Source organism: Gobius niger (assembly GCF_951799975.1).
Source record: "Gobius niger genome assembly, chromosome: 20".
Classification (NCBI taxonomy): Eukaryota; Metazoa; Chordata; class Actinopteri; order Gobiiformes; family Gobiidae; genus Gobius; species Gobius niger.
The window spans coordinates 26991647-27012554 of NC_136871.1; the positions used below are offsets into that span (position 1 = coordinate 26991647).

The 20908-nt window shown below is 41.2% G+C and overlaps 1 protein-coding gene across 1 annotated transcript; it reads left to right on the forward strand.

Annotated features, from left to right (window-relative positions):
• Positions 1 to 1671: 1671 nt before the first annotated feature.
• fgd5b (FYVE, RhoGEF and PH domain containing 5b) lies at positions 1672 to 18607 on the forward strand. The gene is made up of 21 exons (XM_079578995.1): positions 1672 to 1827; positions 2861 to 5108; positions 8423 to 8552; positions 8993 to 9051; positions 9196 to 9226; positions 9372 to 9523; positions 9906 to 10062; positions 11381 to 11459; positions 11544 to 11594; positions 12806 to 12864; positions 13526 to 13597; positions 13756 to 13824; positions 14678 to 14761; positions 14997 to 15076; positions 15510 to 15597; positions 15674 to 15811; positions 15891 to 15993; positions 16773 to 16900; positions 17068 to 17190; positions 17732 to 17886; positions 17956 to 18607. Exons 1-21 carry the CDS (start codon positions 1815 to 1817, stop codon positions 17990 to 17992), a joined length of 4056 nt encoding a protein of 1351 aa, XP_079435121.1. The 5' UTR covers positions 1672 to 1814; the 3' UTR covers positions 17993 to 18607.
• The last annotated feature ends 2301 nt before the right edge of the window (positions 18608 to 20908 follow it).

Sequence of the window (20908 nt, forward strand, 5' to 3'; positions counted from 1 at the left end):
TGTCATTATTTCCTTCAGCGCTCACCTTCCTCCCCTTTATCGACTCTGAATGAAAACGCGATTATGGCACTGCCAAAACGGGGTCAACTCTGCTGCGCGCTGTTTCCGACCGAGCTAAAACGAGGTGCAAATCGGAAACATATACAACCTTTTAACAAAACCAGCAACGACTAGAGAACAAACTGCATTGTGGTTTCCTAAAACGGCAGGAATTTGTTGCCTGTTTCTGTGTTGCAAAACGTAGATTTTAAACAGGTCTTGTCAATATTTTGTTTTATAAGTTCTTCCATCAACAGCAGCGGTTTCCATTCAGTTGCAAATACATGGTCTGGCGAAATATTGCAGCCTGGCACAAACAGAAGATCGCCTGCTTGCATAAACCACGAGTCCAAATCTATTGTGGTGCAGGATTTGGGGATTTCCTTGCGTAGCCCAGGATTGACCTTGGAAGTGTGATGCAAAATATGAAAAAATCTGGTGAATGTGGCACAGAAGAATGATTTCCTGTGAGTACACTGCCCCAATTCCCAAATAAAAGCTTATGCACTTCTCATTGATTTTAATCCAGCATGGTGGTCTTGTGCCGACAGTGGGCTGTGTTTAGCCCGTGACATCAATCTTGTGCCAGCTGAGCGATAATGAAAATAGGCGGCGGTGGTGTCTCACACGGGGGTTAAATGTGAGGGTTTGGTCCATAAATTGCGGAGGATGTGAAGCAGGAAGCAGAGAGAGCAGGTTCCTGTTATGTAGAGACTGACTGGAGCAAACAACCACAGGAAAAAAAACATGACAAACAGGAGTCTTTAGTGACACTATGGGACAGTAGTGACAGCAGCACCATATGTGGCGTGGGTTCAATCCCAGAATCTTTTCCTTTGTGTTTATAGTTTTGAATTGAAAACAGAGGAGTTCATTTGCATAAATAGATAAGTGCCATTTAAAAAACATATGCCTGCAAATTTCTCTTCACCTCGCAGTGTTTTGCATTACCAGGTCTGTTTCAGTGCTATAAAAATATCAAGTCACTGCTCAAAATCTCATTCGCAAGAGAGACTTGTTTTACAATTCCATTAAACATACAGTATAGTCAAAATCAATGATCGTTCAATTGAAACAATAATAACAACATTAACCAAATGATTCAAAATAACATCATTCACATGGAGGATACTGGGATTTGAACTGTTCAAGGGTCAGACTGTCCACACGCCAAGCCTTATGTGCCTCATTCATGTACATATGGGGCAAAGCGGCAAAAAGCGTTATACCGCAGAGAGTCAATAAAAAATAAAATAATAACAGGCTGAAAAATAGGCTACAATAAATAGATTCTGTAATAATTTCCGTCGAAAATCTTGTCCCTCCTTTAAAGTAAAGTAGCCTACAGCAAAGATGTATTTAATCTTGTAAGTTAGACTTTTATTTCTTAAACAGTCCATTACTTCTGAGTTCCAGTTCCATGGCCCTCCTAAATCATTACCTGAGCCTGAAACGCCACACCTGCTGCTCCGCTGTGGGCTTCATGTTTGTCCTCGTGCTGGACCCGCGCCATTGTATTTGTGTCCTCCTCCCGCGCGCTCTGGATCAGGACGGGAGGGGCTGGGCGCGCGAGCGATCAGCTGAGCAGGCTCTCGCGCACAGCAAAGACACGAGAGGCACGGGGAGCACGGAGCGGGTTTCCACGAGCGTGACAGCCTTTTTCATTTACTCTATATTCTTACACAGCGGCATTAATGAGAGAGAAAATGGTTTGCGTGACTTTCATTGACAACCTCACGTGGATTTGAGCGAGAACGAGATGTAAGAAGCTCATCATGATGAATTCTGGTAAGGGATTTTTGTTGCTATCAAAATAGGAAAACTTTAGAAACACCAATTTAGTTGAAACAATGCTACATTTCAGACAAATATAATCTCTATTTTGCTCAGGAGAAAGCATTAAAATATATATATATATATATATATATATATATATATATATATATATATATATACAAACCTATTAACCAAGATAGGATTTTGGATATTGGGGGCCATCCAGAGAGAAGTGTCAATGGAACTTGTTTGCAAAGCATTTCCCTAGAATCCCCAAAGTTACAGCTGAGTTGAAAATTCTGGCATCATATTTTGTTTTCCGATATCAACCACATATTACTTGGGTTGTAGTATTTTTAAAATGTTGCTAAATCCATCCAATTAACCCTAGGGCAGTCTATATCTGTGATTTCTAACTGACATTTTAACTCTACCATAATCCTACGTGGCCTAACTTTGAGAGTTAAGCAGTGGAATAATAATTAAGCAAATTATGAGTCTACAGGGAACATGTTTAAAGTCTTTGTTGGGCTGATATTACATGCATTTGCCCTTTTACTGTTGCCTCTATTCTTCTCTGGTCCATAGAGCTCTGTCCAACTTCAATCGCAGGAAGTGAGTCAGGGAAATCCCTTAAATGTAATGTACTTTTTTAGCCTGGACAATGGGAACACGTACATATGAAAACAGGCCTAATGAGGTTAAAATGATTCAAACATTTAAAAGACACGTCAGTATGACTTTTAGATTTAGAGTTTTACTATAATACTGAAACAAGATGTATTCACTCTGAGTTAAGGGCAGCAGGTGTAGACTTCAGGAACTAGCATTTAACAGAGTTGTCTCTTTGTAAAAGGACATGAACAAACAAGGTGTACTAAAGTTTAGATGACTAACTAAGACTAAAGCAAGAGATGCAAGGTACGACTACACTAGGACTAAGCCAGGTGTAAACCAAGCAAAGGCCGAGACACAATACAAATGACCTTAAAGCTATTTTAAAACCCACAATCTTACAGTTTCCTTTTTCCTGTTGTTCTTTCAGACTGCTCTAAGCCGTCTCCTTCGCCCAAGCCACGATTTTTCAGCCCTCACTCCCCTCTGATGTCCTCAACCCGGGGTCCCAAACCGTGCGTGGCCCCTAAACCCAAAAAAATCCTCCACAACGGAGCACCACTTCTTCGCGAAGAAGGATGCCCCAATGGCAGCTCGAAGCACACCTTTATCGACAAAGAACATTTTCTTGTATCGCAAGATGTTGTGCAGATTGTCTTGAAGAACGGCGTGGAAAGCGACAGCAAAACTGACCGCGACTGGAGATTGAGCGAGTTGACAGAGAAGACCGACTCGTTGGAGACTTTGGATATTGTTGAAGAAGTTGATTCCAATGAGGATGTTATGGACACCGAGGTGTGTGACGGCGGGGAGGCAATGGCCGACACAGATGGCATTTCAATGGGCGACATATCAGTGAACAGCATTGACCCAGAGAACAATACAGAAAATTCACAAAGGCACGGCAATCATGACGACATGACGCAAGCTGAATCCGAGACAGAGGGTTGCAATCAAATAAAAGCTGTTTTAAGAAAAGAGTTGAGGCTAATGAACAATAATGCATCACCGAAACTTGTATCCGTTAAATACCAACATGCCTATGGTAAAAAAGCTCAAAAGCTGTGCCATGATGAACTGGAGGATGCTGATTTGACTGACCTTGAAGTTAACAGTTTGAATGTTGATTGCAATGAATTATCGCAGGTTATGGGAAAAGATTACGACTTGAAGAATAACAATGGATCGCCAGAGCGAGCGTCTGTTAACATTGATAGAGTTGGATCATTGAAGTGCCAGAAAAATACATATGAGAAAATGGTGGTGATGCAATATAACGTCAAGGAACAAGCGATTGAACTTGAACTTGAGGATCCGTGTAGTATTCGCAACCAACAAGAAGACGCTAGAGGCAAAGATTTAAACCTACAGAATAACAATGCATTGCCAAAGGTTGTATCTGTTGGCGTTGATAGAGTTGGATCGTTTAAATTTCACAAAAACGTGTACAGGAATGCAACGGGAGGAGCTGTGGGGGATTCAGACTATGTTTTGACTGAGGAGTTTGTCAAGATTGGTAGCAAAGATAAAACCAGCAATTCAAACAAGATAAGTACATGCCACGACAGGAATTTTGGGACAGATAAGGAATTCAAAGCTTCTATTGCGGAGGGGTGTTCAAGTCCAGTTTGCCAGCCGAGATTTAGGCTAGTTTCCATATCAAAAAGAAAGGATACGCAATTATCATCTTCATTGTCTGAACTGCTCTTTCCAAGTGACCTATTCGAGAAATTGGACTCTCCGATTGCACCATTCGATTTGGATTTCGCCGAGGAGCATGTTTATGACACACCCGGACGCAAGACATCAATAGGCGCAAGAACAGGATCAATGACGCAGCGAAACAATGAAATTAGGAACTACAAAAGTGGCATAGTTGGACACAATGGTAGCCCGATGTTAGTCAGACACACCGGATATCAAAAACCTCAATATTTGCCGCTGTACCCAAGGTCTTTGTCGATGGAAGGGCAGGAGATGCAAGGGTCCCCAATGCGAAGTCGTGCAGTGTTTACAAATTTAAGCCAGAATTCACCACTCTCCACGCCGTCCTCTGTAGTGGACATTCCGCCCCCTTTTGATCTTGCGTACATCACCAAAAAGCCTATCACGAAAAGTTCACCGTCGCTACTTATCGGAACGGACTCTTCGGAGAAAAACAGAAAGAAGAAGTCTTCTTTGAAGCGATTTTTGATGCTGAAGTTCAGGAGGAAAACGGACAATAAGCAATCTGCTGTTTCCAGTTCCAATATGCTGCCAGATTTAGATACTCATAGCTTGACAAATTCACCAAATCTCAACCCGCGAACAACTCTAAACCATGAACCATCTTTCTTGCTTTATGACAATAAGAATCGTAGTGTTGTAAGAGTTGAGTCTTTTGAAGATCGCTCCCGTGTGCCTTTTGCACCGCTCCCTCTCACCAAACCTAGATCGATCTCCTTCCCGATCACTGATAATTCAGACTATGAAAATGTCCCAGCATTAAGTTCGGACTATGAAAACGTTCAGATGCTGCAGAGGAGGCCTCTGAAGCCGTTTCCTTTCACAGACTATTTTGACCGGTCGAATCGACTCAAAACATCAGCAACAGCCAATGACATCGACGGATACGTGGACATGAGCAGTCTCCCGGGGTTTGAGAAGAAAGTGCAACTACCGCCTGAAGAAACAGAAAGGTAAGGGAAGAGCTAGCCTGGCCAACCAGATTACAAGCTTTATCTATTCTATACAAAGATGTGTAGTCCAAGTGTAGGACCCAAGGTTGTTGCCAAACGATTGATGGTCTTCAATACCAAAAGAAGAAATAAAAAATAACTAATCACAATCACACAGAAAACTGAGAAACATTGCTAATGTCAAGAGTAAACAAGCACTAAACAAGAGCTAAATCTAAAAATTAAAAACGGTTTAGGTCGTGACATGGCCTTAACCATACCTATATCCAAACTAATCTGGGTCTACTTTTTTAAACTTGGTATTTTACTTTGAGGTTTTTTGTTAGCGCCAGAGATTGTACAAAATTGCACTAATGCCTCTTAGTATATCCCATCATGTGCAAATGTCCCTAATGTAAATGTCCTGTAGCGGAATAAATGTTTTCTTCCTGACAAGCCTGAAGTATTTTTCACCTAAATATACCCTGACTTTCTATTCACCCTCCACTTTTAGTCTAATACGTTGGACTATCTGCATCACTTACCACAGTAACCACAGCCTGAATTGCCCAATTTTACCTCTAAAAGTACTCCTCTAATGTTGCCGAGCATATTGTTGATGGTCATTGCCACATTTACACAAATTACTGCTGTTTGCTGCTTCCATTGAGTTAACAATCCTCCCTACGAAGAGGATTTACAGGCGTTCGGCTCTGATGAGGTGAAAGAGAGGAGCACATTAGCCTCTCGCTGTGATACAGAGCCTTGAAGAGTTGATTCTACACAGTTGTCAACAGCGGATTGGTGCACCTTAGAAAATGTTTGGTTTTCAGGGATTGATCCAGGATATTTGGGTTCTCTATTACTTTCATCAATTTTCGTAGCTGTAATTACAACTCATGACTGTTGACATGTACACTATTTGCTCTATGTATTTTCAACCTGCGGAGAGCTTGGTTGAAGACGTGAAAGCATAAATCAACGGCTGAAGTGGTAGATGTGAGGCGTAATACGATGGTGTGTGCTCTGAATGCAAAGATGCTATCTGCCTGTGGTTTGTGTCGCGGGAGAAGAGCGATGGCTCCAAAACACGTTCACTATTAATCACCAGGAGACGGTCTGTGTGATCTGAACCCACCACCAGAACGAGAGAGGAGGAAGAGGAGGAGGAAGAGGAGGAGGAGGAGGGGGGAGAGTGGTGGTGGTCTACGCCTTTAGGGAGGGCTGTATGACTTACCACGGCAAAACACAAGAATGTGGATTTACCTGCATCACAAAAAGAGGTTCCCTCGTCCATTTTTGATTTATGGTTGAAGCTACATCACTTTTCACATAATATGATTAGTCAACCATCTGTAACCAACAGCTCTACTCTCTGTAAATGTCTCAGAAAAAGCAGGTTTAGTTCGTGTTTGGTTATTTATGGTCGTGTGTGGTTTAATGCTGGTTCAGCCTTTGGTTTAATCTTGGTTAAGTCTTGGTTTAGTCCTTAACAAGAATATATCCTGGTGTAGTTGTATGTTCTTGGATGAAGTGATTTATCAATTAATTTCATATTTCAAATGGATTATTTGATGATTTAGCTACTGTGCACTGTGCTGTTGCCATTAATGTTTAAAGGATGAGAAGAAATGATACGTATTTGTCCGACTCAAGACAATACCAACCAAACTATTTACATTCCAATTTTCATTCATTCATTATTACCGTTTCCCTGAAGCCTTATAATTTTAATTGAATGTACGACCTGCCGTTGTAGATTTCGCTGTGTCCTACAGGGACAGTCAGATTGCCTATGCTTTCTCACCGTTGCTTTCTCTGGAATAAATATCATCGCCGATAAATGTGAGGCAAAATGAATTCACTAAATCTCTAAAATAAATTTGAGCAATTTAACCAGGAACAAAGTATAAACCACTACTGAACTGAAGCAAAACCAGGATTATATGCTGAGTTGGGCTGCTGAATTAATCACAATTAATTTATGGCCACCAAGACAAAACCAGTTCTAAATCAGAGCCCAGGCAGGACTAAACCTTCTTCAGTGTGGTTTCTCATAAATAACTTTCCATTCCAATAAACATGAGGAAATGAATTCTCTAAATCTCATCGCACACTGTACTTTTGCCCCTGGCCTTTATCCATATCTAGAGCAGTGTGACAGTGGCCACGATATAACGCTGCAATATGGAGAGCATGCATTCAGCCGCCAGCGTCTTGTTGGACGTTTGGAAGAGTTGTGCGCTAACGATCCGTGTAGCTTTAAATGCGTCGGATGCAGAGAAGTGGATTGCACACATATGTTGCTCTTATGGAGCTAATTCCCATCTCAGTAGGGTTGGGACTGTTGTAAAACGCGCTATGAAAGGAACAAATAATTACTGCAACTTTAAGACGTGTTTTTATACCAACTCTTCCCACAGGGCCCAAACAATTAGCATTTTTATACAAGTTCCCAGGTGCCAAAGAGGATGTAAGAAAAGGAAATTGCAACATGCAGGTGCCACTTTGGATTAAGATGACTCTGCAAGGACATGTTTAGTGGACTCTAGTGTGTTTTTCAATGATGCAGAGATGTTTCAAAGTCAAAGTTAAAAGCAAAAGAGAAGTAACAGGCGAACAATGAAAAGATAATACTAGTCCATTTAGCTTTATTGTCCATTCTCCCACATGTGAGGTAAAACAGTAATACACAAATCAAATGCATATGCACACAATGGGGGGCAGCAGAGGGAGGGAAGGGGAGAGTTCAGTTTCTTGTCAGCCCGGTGGATGAAGCTATCCAGATGAGGACTCTGCAGTCTTCTCCATGAACCAGGACCAAAGAGGCTGTGAGATAACCTTGTCTGCAGAACACTGTCGAGCCAAAACACAAGTATCTTGTCCTGTCCTCTGAGAAGAGCGTCTTCAAGCTTGAAATCCAAAGAGCGTACGCTGGTCTGTACAAGTCGGGACAGGCGTCTTATCAAATATCTCTGCTGTTTTCTGTCTGTCCGCTTGTTGTGAGATTTGGAGCAGATCACGTTCCCATAACCTTTCATCAAGCCCTTTGTTTACCTTAAAAAAAATGTTTTGCTAAATACACTTAGATGCACAACATTGCTGCAGTTCACAAAAAAGCAATAAAAATATAGATATGGATATTGTTGCACGCCGTGTTTAAAAGAAGACAATTTTTTCATATTTGTCCTCCAACCACAAGCTTTTGGCAAATCATTCAATGATACAGAGTTGACTTAAGCTTTAGCATATTCTGAAGAAGCACTGAAACCAGTATCAGTATTTCAACCACTTTCTCATATTTAAGAAATCAATGTTATTTTTGTGTCTCCCAGTGCCTACACGGAGGTGTACAAAGTGTGCTCGGTGGCTGCTTCTCCTGTGAATGACTCCAGAGCGGAGGAAGACCAGGGCCGGACTTCAGAAGAGGAGGGCTGCAGCGCGGACAGTCCTTATGACAGACAGGCACGTTTCAGAGGATTTGGATGATTTCTGTTAAATCAACCAAAATCTGCGGTGTCCAACTGTCTTTCCCCCTTTTGACCCCCTTTACAATATAGAGCTTGTTATGCATTGAGAGTTCTCGAGATATAGGACACTCTGGACAGTTTCTAGCCAAGAGATGATACAGTATTCAACAGGGAAAGAAAATGTTTTAATTTGCTTCACTATACTTACCTTCTAAATGTTTGCCAATTGTGTTCATTGTGTAAATTACATGTTGTTTTCAATCTACCCTTTGGCCAATTTTGAAATAGGTGTGCTTTTTGGGCACGTGTGATATGATTATTTTGCTATTAGTCTGAGCAGTGTGGTTACATTAGGCTAGATTTAACAACTGTCAATAGATTAGGCTGTGTTTGTGTGTGTCAAATAAAAGTGTTCATTCTGCTGAATCTTTGCAGCCTGATGGTCACTCCAGAGCCTACTATGTTGCAAAAGAGCTGCTCGACACAGAGAGACAGTAAGTATTGACATAGTATTGACAGATGTTGAATTTAAATGAGAACAATATTCTGGATGAAGCTGAATGTTCAAATCATTACATTATATAGAGGCTATTCACTTACATGACATTGTTAAAAAATGTTCATTGTGCTTTCCACAGACACGTCGAAGCCCTGAAGATTCTCAATGACGTATGTAAAGAATCACTTTTTTTTTGACAATGACATAATTTTGTACATTTATTATACACACACTAAACCTAAAATCGTATTAATCTGGTATTGATAGTTATTTTGCCTATTTCTGAGTGGAACATCATTGGTTATTATGTGTCAGGATTTTCGAGAGGCCGTGCTGTCGGCGCTGGATGGAGAGGGGCAGCCGGTCGTGGAGGAGGAGAGACTCCGGGAGATTCTGAACGAGCTCCCAGACATTTACTGCCTTCACCGGAGGATCCTTCAGGAGCTGGAGAGCCGCGTCGGGCTGTGGTGAGGACAGAGCCTGGGAATAGAATCCCAAAGCATGGAGCGGGCTTTCTTTACATGTGCCCTGTTCACTGCAAAACATGTTCTTCACTGGTATTCATGACTTTGCTCCTCAAATGTGCAAAATTGGATGACGTTTATGTTCAGTATAGCAGCTTTGGTATCGACAGAACAAAAAGACTCAAGATTATGGTTTGTTTCTGGATTGGAATCTCTAAAGTCAAAGTAAAAATAGTGATTACACAGTCTGCACCATAGTTAAGTCATTGTGCTCTCAAATGCAGCAGTTACATGTAAATCCTGAATACTCTGTATCACTGTGTCGGATTTCTTCTTTTACCCAAATTCTAATCTTGTTTTTATTTATTTATTTATGTTGTCATAGGAGTGACAGTCAGAAGATTGCTGACATCTTCTTGTCACGGAAGGCTGAGTTTTTGGTTTTCACGACGTATATCGGACATTATGACCGCAGCGTGGCTCTGCTGGAGGAGAGCTGCCGGAGCGCACCGGGGTTTGCTGCTGTCGTGCAACACTTTGAGGTGGGGGCTAGTTTCTACTGTTTTTGGTTCCTCCTTCGGTCCTTCTTGGTAACCTAGATCGTTACCATGGCAATACATGGTTGGTGCCTTGACAGAGGTCCAGAGTCACTGTTAAATAAAAAAGATAAATAATAAATGACTATTGATGATAATTGTAAATCAAATACAACCCTTGGTGACTAGTAAACTATATTATGTCTATCTACAACACTAGAATAATAAAGTTGTTTTGAAGAATGCTGTTTATGGACAAGTTATAATTAGCCTGAATTAAATTAGCACTCAAGGCACTAGTAACCCTAAATTGCTTTTATTAAGGCCATAAAAAATAAAATACTAAATTGCTTCACATCACTGCAGACCAGGAACAAGCCACAGGACACTAACCCACTGACAGGTGCCATGAACTCAGTGCTCAATGTTATGCCTGTGTGGAGCCGATAGAGACATTTCAACATCTGTTGATCATTTAGCCTGACCATTACAATGCAAAACCGTTTACCAGCTACAGAAAGCATTGTGCATCTGTCACCACAAGTGTATTTTCTTTGTGTTTATTCTCTTGTGGCTTCGCTGAGTGGACAAATCTCACATTTTTTCCACGGCTCATTTCGGTCCGGTGTAATAATGTTGGTGGATTGTAGAAAATGCAGCGACACTGTGGTTGGTTTGAGGCCCTTATGGACAGAGCAGCTTTATTTCTACCACCGTTTTTATGGAGCTCGGAGGAGAAAAAAGCGGTGTCTAATTTAGGACAAGTGCGGTTTAAAAGTCCTCAGATTCTCCTAAATGTGTTTCACTAATGTAAGGACTGGAGCTCATGTTTACCCAGCACTGCTCTAGCAAAACATGTTCCAAATTACTGACCCAAAAAAAGCTTTATGGAGGAAAGATGCAATAACACAAGGGTTAAAGGCTAGATTAGCATTAAATATAGCACTTAAAAAAAGGATTTCAAATTATAATTTTCAATAATAATTACCAGTAATGCAGTTTTGGTGTCCGGCACAATTTTTGTTTGAAAATAAATTCTCAGTTCTCAATGAGCCTTAACGTTTGAGAGAAGACAGAAATATAACCAAGAATCACATGTATTTTGCAACATAGTAGAAGTAAAAGTCTGAGGCAGGGAGGTTTTATAAGACCCCCAAGGACACAGGATAGTTTGCTGTTTGCAATCGACACTGTACTGCCTGCCCTGGAACCAGTCGATCATTTGTGCAGTCATTTCTTATTTTTTCCAGTGCTTTGTATTTGACCATTTCTAAATGTCTTGTGTAAATGTAAAATATCTAAAACACTTCTGATTTTCCCACAGAGTCCTGAAAAATCATCTCTGAAACACCAACTGCTGCAGGTGATTGTTCGCATGGCGCAGTACCGGATGCTCCTCACTGGTGAGTAAAAAAAAAAGTTTACTCTAATTTATTATTTTTTTTATCTTATTTGATGGTTTAATGTCTTGTGATTTCATTCCACAGATTACCTCAACAACCTGTCCCCTGACTCCCAGGAATATGAAGACACTCAGGGTATGAACCACTGCAGGGTGGAGCTTTGATGGTCGGGCTGAGGAGGGAGGGGGAGTAATGGTTAAAGCAGTACTACGTAACTTGTTTAACTTAATACATCCTTTTCGTGGTTTCTTCTGAGGGTAATACAAGTGTTAATGGGATGATTGGGGGGTCTTTCATCTCCCCCTGGTGTCTCTGGCCAGAAAACCACACTTGCAACTTTCCTGCACCGGGTCGGAGCCACAGAGCTAACTGCGGGCTAGCGCCACTTACAGTAAACAGTATTTACAGCGCGGTTTGAGTGGAAACAAATATCTCCATTGAGTAATTGGAGCTACAATATCCCTCTCTCCCTTTGTGAGATCAATCAATCAGAACTTTGTGAGATCAATAAAGGTTTATCTTATCTTATCTTATCTTATCTTATCTTATCTTATCTTATCTTATCTTATCTTATCTTATCTTATCTTATCTTATCTTATCTTATCAGTGTAGTATTTACTCTCACAGACAATTAATGAGTAAAATAAAAACGTAACATGCTACGACACCTGCAGTGGCGTTTATGGCCTCCATATCACTTCAGACTAGTCCCCGACCTAACAATTTAATCACACATAAGTCTCAGCAAGAGGTTTACCTAGTAATCGGTTCCTTTCATCTAGATCTGCATGTATACAGCCTGCTGCTTAAACAGTTCAAAGCCTCTTGAGGTGAGAGGCCAAGGGTCATTCACATTAAAACAACCAAGTATAGACGACAGATTTAGAAACTTACTTACAATGGAAAACTTCTGTATGACTGAGAGTTTACACAAACATTTTAAAAAGGCCTGCCTATGGAACAGAAAACATATTGTGATACATTTGACATCGTAAGGTCTTCTAGTCCCTTCGTTCCCCTGTAGCCCAGTGTAGTGTAGTAGTGGCCTTTTAACCTCTGGAGACGTATAGAAAGCCATTGTTAGTTGCGTTGTGTTTGTGTTGAATGTATTTGCTCTCATTTGACATGGAGGAGCGACGGTGAACTGCCAGTTTAGCACCGCGCCGGCCCACCAGACAGTCATTTGGACTGTTGTGTGTATCCACTAATGTTTAATTCATCAGAGGACACTTGCACTAACTCCTGGCTTATGTGTGAATAGGGAGCCATGCAAAGTCAATGTGTGTTTTCTGTATTGGGACTTCATTTCAAAAATAAAATAACATTTTTGTTTTTTGTTTATTCAGCTGCTGTGATGGTCGTGTCAGACTTCGCAGATCAGGCAAATGACAGCTTGAAAAATGGGGTAAGTGAACAGCAGAATTCTCTCATTTCTGTGTTTTACTATTTACAAAATGTGCCGATAAAATAAAGAAATAGATTATTACTTGTAGAAAGTGCAGTTCTGCATAGACACTATTACAATTATAGTTTGTAGTTGCGATCATCAAAGAGAAATCAACCAGAACATTGCTGACTCTGGCAGACGAGCAGTTGATCTTCAGAGTATAAACTAGAAACAAAAGTGGCTCTATACAAATGGAAACATGGGCCTTTGAAGAACTAAGATAGAGCTGCAAGTGTTCCAAAATCCAGAATCTTATCGCCAAGAGCAAAGTCTTGGAGAAGGAGTGGTCACATGGAAGAATCGAGGATTTAAAAGATTGTTTCTAGATTGGAGACTTTGCTCTTTCTGGGCCACCACCTGAACAGGCCCGGGTAAGTGAGGCGGTATCCTCTGGCAAACATCATTCTGCTGGAGTCCACTGCGAGGCACAGCTTTTCTTTCTCTCTGGGGTACTCTGGCCTAGGAGTTGTAGTTATAGTACACAGGCTTTGGCCTGGCCTTCTGAATATCTCTACATACAGTACTTTTAACTTCAGTAAACATCAATACAAAACGCATAAAGCTCTTCCCATTTGATCCTTTATTTACAAATGAGTAAATGTTTGTTGTTCTGTCTCAGGAAAACTTGTTGCGTCTGGTGAACATCGACTACAGCGTCAGGGGCCAGAGCGACCTGCTGCAGCCGGGACGGGTACGAAGCTTGAACTAAAACAGCAGCCGCTCTGAATCCAAAGCTGCCTTTGTCTCTCCTGCCTCATCTGCCGCTCCTGTCACTCTGCACACTCTTCTTTCATTTAAGTCTATGTACATTACTGTCGTGTCAAGTATCATAATCTGGTCTTTCCACAGGTGTTTGTAAAGGAGGGGACGTTGATGAAAGTCAGCAGGAAAAGTCGACAGCCTCGTCATCTGTTTTTGGTAAATCGTTTTTTCTATTTGGGTTTATGTAGTCCATGCAATGCAAACTTGACAGCACACTTAAGTATGAGATATTTGTTACATCAATGTTACAACAAAGCCATTTATAACTGGTGCTTAGATACATAATAAGTTAACTAAATATAATACAGTAGCTAAAACAAGCACAATCAAGTGAACAAAGAATATTAATATAGATTCAAACTTGGGTGTAGTTGAAGTCCAATCAGTCGAGACACTTTCCTGTTTTGATTAATCAGACTTTATAACTGATCTACCTAGGTGTCTTAGGGTTCCTGTTGTTTCATAAGCAATGAGCTTTACATTACATTTTCAAAGAACAGATGGACACAGGTCCAGCCAAAGGTCTAGTCCATGTGACACACGTCTTTTGTCCTAGTTTCAGTGCGACATGTTGGGTCTTGTCCTGTCTGTCCACTCCATGGGGTTTTCCTGTCGGATGTTTCCAAACGTTCACTTCCTGTGCTCTTTCTCACACAATGTACAGGAGGTCGGACAAACAAGGCTCTTTAAATAATCTTGTGTAACCAATTAACCTTTATTTCAATGGACCTGAATACTATGTGAGACAACAGCATTCTGATGCTGCCAAAAACTACAATAGCAAAAAACTGTGGAAAGTTTAGTTTATTTTGTCATTTTACACCCCATTATCTCTGACACTGTTGTGTTGCTATTTTCATTAACAGCCAAAACGTTTTACTTTCTACATTAAAAAGAGGCTGTAAAGTTTGAGGAAGCTGGCTGCATCACAGTGCCATCTAGTGGTTCAAAGATGAGCACACAGCCATGGAATGATTTTCGTGACCTCTTTCACACTTCATCTTTTCAGATGAATGACGTTCTCCTGTACACTTTTCCCCAACAAGATGGAAAATACAGACTTAAAAACACGCTGCCTCTCCATAGACTCAAGGTCAGTCTGCTTTTTTCAGCATTTCCATCACAATATTAACCATGTGTCATAACAACGTGTTTTTTTTTGTATTGTGTTATTATTTGGACTTGTATGTTACCATAAAACATTTAAAGTGACTGGTGTATCAGTTTTCCTGTTCCATGTCCTGTATTTATCTAGACAGTGCATGGTTATTGTACTTTTAGTGGCTCTTTGTAAAATGTGCTCTTCTTCTACACTGTTGTGTTGTCAGATCAGTAAACCCATCATTGAAGACGTCCAAAATGCCCTGAAGATCGAGTCAGACGACATCTCCATCACTTTGTCTGCAAGGTCTTGTTCTTAATCCTATTTGCATATAGTGGGTTCAGGAAGTATTTATACTCCTAGCTATTATTATGTCATTATCCTGATGCTAAAAGTGTCGTTCAAATTATTTATTTCGTTTGTTGTAAACACATTTTTGCTCCGGATTATTTAGAGGCGGCACCTTCTTTATCATGAGCAATTGATCACAAACTTCATTTAATGAACTGTGGCTCAGTGGTTCAAAACCTTTACATATATATCTTTTTGCAGTATTGTATTCAGTATAAATGTTTTTTTTTTACCATTAGGAAAGAAATGTGTATCATTTCATAGCATCAGAGTACTGCATGATGAAACAGAGCTCATTCAAAGCAGTCTGAATACTGTGAACCCTCTGTAGCAGATATGCTCCTTCTATGTATTTTAGTTAATGTCTTGTTCTGTGACATTTTTTCAGTTCGTTCATTGAGAGAGAGGAGTGGTTTTTCACTCTGAGTCACACAGTCAGTGAAAATGATTCATCTCCAAACTCCAGTCGACCAGAGGCGAGTGAAGTTCAAATATGAATCTATTATTTGATCTGTGTCTGAATATGTTTTATGTGTTTTGTGATTCCTCCAGGGCAGAGAGCGCTCGTGGTCGTCTCTTGGGGAAAAGGCGCCCTCGTTTGTCCCGATATCGGAGGTGACGATGTGCATGAACTGTACGTCGGACTTCAGCCTGACGTCACCGCGCCACCACTGCCTGAGCTGCGGGAGGGTGCGGGGCATTTACAACGGGTTTTACATGTGTTTACAGAGAATAAAGTGATTTAAATGTATCATATCATGTGTTTCAGATTGTGTGTCGAAACTGCTCCAAAAACAGGTTTCCACTGAAGTACATGAAGTATCGACTGGCCAAAGTGTGTGACCACTGCTACAGTGAGCTGAAGAAGAGAGGTGTGTTTGAGAACCACAAAAAACATTTTCTCGTATTCAGGAACTTGCAGTGGGTGGCGCCATCTTGTGTCCATGGCCGGACAGCAGGTCTCACTGAAGCTGACATTGGCAAATGTTCCCCACTCTGTGATCAGGCCACCCAAATGTATTTCCTTTGAGCTTTTTGTGAGTTTTCCAGTTATTCCCATTTTATTTTCACCACTCTCTGTGATTGACAGCAATTGAAATCCCCGCTCACAGGAAGTGCTAAGACTGCTAAGTGCTGAAATGCTTGCGCCACAAAAGTGGGCGGGGCTGAACAAGGTGAAAAAGCCACATTACACAGTTGCACATAACACCACAATTTGTGTGTTATGTGCTCTCTTCACTTGAGCTGCATTTCTTTTTATTGAAACAGCTGTGCAGCAAAGGGGAGCAATAGGAGGGTCGTGGGAAAAGCCTATGGGGGGATTGTTTGAATATCAGGAATTTAAACCACTGGATATTTTGTTGTTGTGCTGTTTTAAATAATTTTGTATTTTGTAACCAACACAGTGCAAGATATATGTTTGAGATCATTAACAAATACCTGCAAAAAAAATAAAAAAAATAATCCCACCTCTTTGAAAATAAACAAAATGATTGTACCTGAAACAGCTCCATCAGTGATACTGTTTTACATTAATAAATTGTAACAATTGTGACGCGTTGCAATGGCACTCACTTGGTACTAATCTAAATGTCTTCTATTCAATGTGTCTTTATTTACAATATTGTACCACATGAATTGTTCCCTCCAGGTGAAACCACGGTCACAGACAGCACTCGTCCGTCCCGCTCCAGTCGTCCTCTGTCTGCAGTGTTTCAGAACATCCACGCCCCCAAACACCTCTGGAGACACCGCAGAGGAATGCTCTCCTTCAACCAGGTCAGAGCACGCATTCAGTCATCAAGCTAACTTTATTTCATTTACTACGTCGTGTTTGTGGTGATGGTGTGAAGGCAGTGCGGTTCAAATTCAAAAACTAATGCGTCATATTTTTCATATAACTGTGTCCGACTGTGGCTCTAAGTTTTTGTCCATGTTGACTTCAGGTGATGGTGTGCGAGGAGGGTGCGCTGAGTGGTACTTTGCAGCGCAGTAAAACCAGGAGGAACTGGAAACGTTTGTGGTTTCTGCTCAAAGACAAAGTGCTTTACACCTACAGAGCTCGAGAGGTGAGGGGAAACAACGCCCCCTTAGTCCCGATGATGCATGTGTGTGTTTAGGCACTGGCTGCAGGTGCAGTGATATTTTTTAGAGAAACGATCATAGAGAAACAGCTTGTTCCTGGCAGATCGTGTAAAATACCTTTCTAACACTCATAAAATGTTAATGCATGTGGTCAGAGGGTCCATTGGCGCAGATGTGTGCAGCCGTGCTTCTGTCAGTCTCCCTCGGGGGAAATTGTGGCTAAATACGGTGCCTACCACCCCCATGTATAGAGTGAATGAAGAACAATTCCCCTACACTGTACAAAACGCTTGTGTCATGTGAAACGTTCTATGCAAATACATTTCCATAGAAATAACTATGGAAACTTATTTCTATCATTTGATGTTTCATTTGCATCAAATGAATCAAGATAAAACCAAACTCTGAATATGAACAGTGTGGACAGTAGTGGACTGCACATGAATATCTCAAAGTAACAGCTGTTTACTACATATATAGTATTGCACATGAGAATAATAAATGATGTTGAACTGTTCTTCCCAGGAGATGGTGGCGTCTGAGAGTTTGCCTCTGCTCGGCTTCACTGTGAAACAGCCCGACAGAGTCCTGGGAGAAGAGGAGTCCACGGTCTTCCAACTTTATCACAAAAACACCTTATATTACACTTTCAGAGCAGCGGACAACTTCACTGCACAGAGGTGAGAGAGAACCCGCTCAGAAAAGGATTTGTAGACATTAGACATTTTCAGCATTTCATCTTTTCACAGATGGGCCAACGCCATGGAGGAAGCTACTGTTCTATAGACTAAACTTGTGACCACGTCTGCACACTTCTCTAAATACTCTGAGACGTCTTGTACTGTTCGAAGGGACGGCATTGCCTAGTTTCACCAACCTCAGCGCGTCCTCTCGGCTGATGCAGCAGGTGGGCCCTGGGAGAGTGGCCTAGATACTCACCACTGCGCAATCTGACCTGTATTTCTCCGAGGCAACTAGTTAATATCTCTGCTGCTTACACTGAAACACAGAAGAGATTGTTGGTGATTTTTATAGTTCTGAAAGAGACATTTAATTTAGGATCTATGAGGAAATATGTGTAAGCTGGGCCGCTTTATTAGGTATACTGTCAGCCTCCGCTCCACAAATGCCTAAAGTATATAAATTCACTCATGCCTTTTCATGCTTTTACTTTAGCATGTGTTCTTCTATAAAGATTAACTATAATGTAGTAACTTTGGTGAAAGTACTTTTCTACAAGCGTTATCATGTACTGTAACACTGGTCGGCGCTGTGCCAGTTAAATGCTTTTGCACTGAATTATGAAAGTATGTTAGATGTTTTTGAGAATACATTTACTGTATGTTGTATATGTTTAAGCTCACAAAGGTGCACTTAATCTTTCAAGTATTCAGTCCAACCTGCAGGTTCTGAAGATTTCTGGATTTTGTACTACAAGAAAAAAAAAGTTAAATATGACTTCAAATAAACTTTATTTGAGGTTTTTTATCATCACGTCCTCATTGTGGTATATGGTTCTATATTTGTAAATAAATGTCCAGGTGATACAAGAACACAAGAGATTTATTTCTTACAGTCTGTACCCAGAACACAATGAAACCATCTCTCATAACCCAGAATGACTGCGTAACTGTACACTACAGATGATTTGGAGCAAGTGCCTGGGGAGCTGGAAGCATTTTGTGTTCAGAGATTGAGTAACGCTGCCAGAAAAGCCGTCGAGTAAGAAATTGATCAAGTATGACTTAGGGAAACGGGAGAGGAGCAGACATGTTGTCCATAAGACCCGATTCAAGTCCCGGACTTGTGACATGTTTGCCAAGTCTTTTCCAGAACTTACAAGTGCGATTAAAGGTTAAACTGAAGACTACAGCCTCAACTGGGACCCTTGAGTTTCTGAAGGAAAGTGACTCAAGTGCTCAGGACTTGATTTAGATCTCAAACCTTTAGCACTGACCTCTAAATATATGGACCAATGACTCAGACTCCATTTAGATGTTATTAACTAGACTGACTGTTTTAATGTCTTGGGCTTGGACATTCAAATCGTCGAAGTCCTAGGTTAATTGAATTTGGACTCGGACTCGACCAATGAGGACTCGAGGGTGACTTCTGCTCTGAAAATCTGGACTTTAAAGGAATTGGAATTTGCATACTGAGAAAACGTGGATGAGCTTGGTCTTCTAGCTTCACCCCCGTTTGGGTCCATGAGGAGAGAGGCTAAATGCTAACAACATGTTTGGTGTTTTTGAGAGACTGAGCACACGCGCAAAGACCAGACAGGTACGCATCAACTCGTCTAAGCTAAGGTAAAAGCATATACAGATTTCAGTATGCAAAAATGGTGGCCAATTCCTTTCAAACTTTGGCTGGGATGCACCTTCATGAGAGGGGTTATAATAGTTGATTTAAGTGTTGTAAGTGTGGATTTTGTGACAGTGTTTTAATTGGGTTGGTCTGCAGGGGTCTGCTGTCTGTTAGTCTATGGCTGGGTAGATTTGACTACAATATAACTGCAGTTTCTCAGTGCTTGTTCTCTACCCACTTGCACTTCCTTGTTTTGGTCCAGTGGTGGTCCATCACAGGAGTTAAGAGCAGTATTGCTTCAGTTCTGCTGACAGTCAGCAGCTATAGAGTGGGTGTGTGGGAACCGGATGGTCTGATGTGCTGTACATTTGCCATGTAAACGGACAGAGGAAGCAGTCCCCGTATTAGCCTGTTAGCCCTTGCTAACACACCACAGGCAGTGCTTAATTTGATCCCCCGTTCAGTTTTTCAGGGACTGGGAACTATTTAGGAAGATCCGGCAAATATTTGATCTGAACTACTGCTGTTTAATGAGAGTGCTCCGGCAATTGCTTTGACCTGTTCCTGGAATCAATCACATCAGACCAAAAGTGTTCTTGAAACTACTAATTTACAAATGAAGCACTGCCCACCTACAAATTGCGCGCCACGTGCTCACTGTATTATAAGATTTAAAAATGGTGATGTCAGTCATGTGAACAAACCTTCTTATTTAACGTACCTGTGTCCTGTGTCCTCTTGGCTATTTCATGGCAAAAGCTAAGGGTAAAAACACTACAATTTCATTGTTTTGTTGCAAAAATGTGTCCAGTGCTTGTAATCCATTATCCCATGTGTGCCTGATGATATGCCCACATTGTTTATGTTCTAATTTGTTTGGGAATATGATAGTGCCCGATGGAAACTCACTCAAACTCTAGGACTTCCCTGGGAAAGCAAAGGTGCCACTCCCGCTCCTGGGGACACCTGATACACTGGTGAAGCAGAGTTATTGGCCTGGGTCCGGCTGGAGGATGTGTCTGGGGAGACTGAAGTCTGGGCGCCTCTCCAGCCGAAGAAAAGTTGGATTCATTTGAAGCCTTTTTCAGCCCACTTCCTCCTCCTCCTCAGTGGACCCTGTTCATTCTTCCCACCATCTCCAGTGACACATAATTGGTTAAATCTGTTGGTGATTTGGTCTTTTAATGGTGCCGCTGTCAATAATAGTCAAAATGTAAAAACTGACATTGTGACCTCCTTTTTTTCATAACAGATGACACTGATGGGACAGATCATTGCCCTGTCATGTATGAGCTCAGTCCAGTCTCCCTCCCCCGGAGAGGTTCTGACCCAGAATATCTCAAAGTTTTTCGTTTTATTTCTGGGGCTCCTGAAAAGTTTCCTTGTCCTACATAT

Bases quoted from the DNA above. Each gene is read 5' to 3' on its own strand.
- fgd5b (XM_079578995.1), top strand. The intron at 9,524-9,905 runs GTGAGGACAGAG...ATGTTGTCATAG, and splicing joins GAGAGCCGCGTCGGGCTGTG to GAGTGACAGTCAGAAGATTG. The intron at 13,598-13,755 runs GTACGAAGCTTG...GTCTTTCCACAG, and splicing joins ACCTGCTGCAGCCGGGACGG to GTGTTTGTAAAGGAGGGGAC.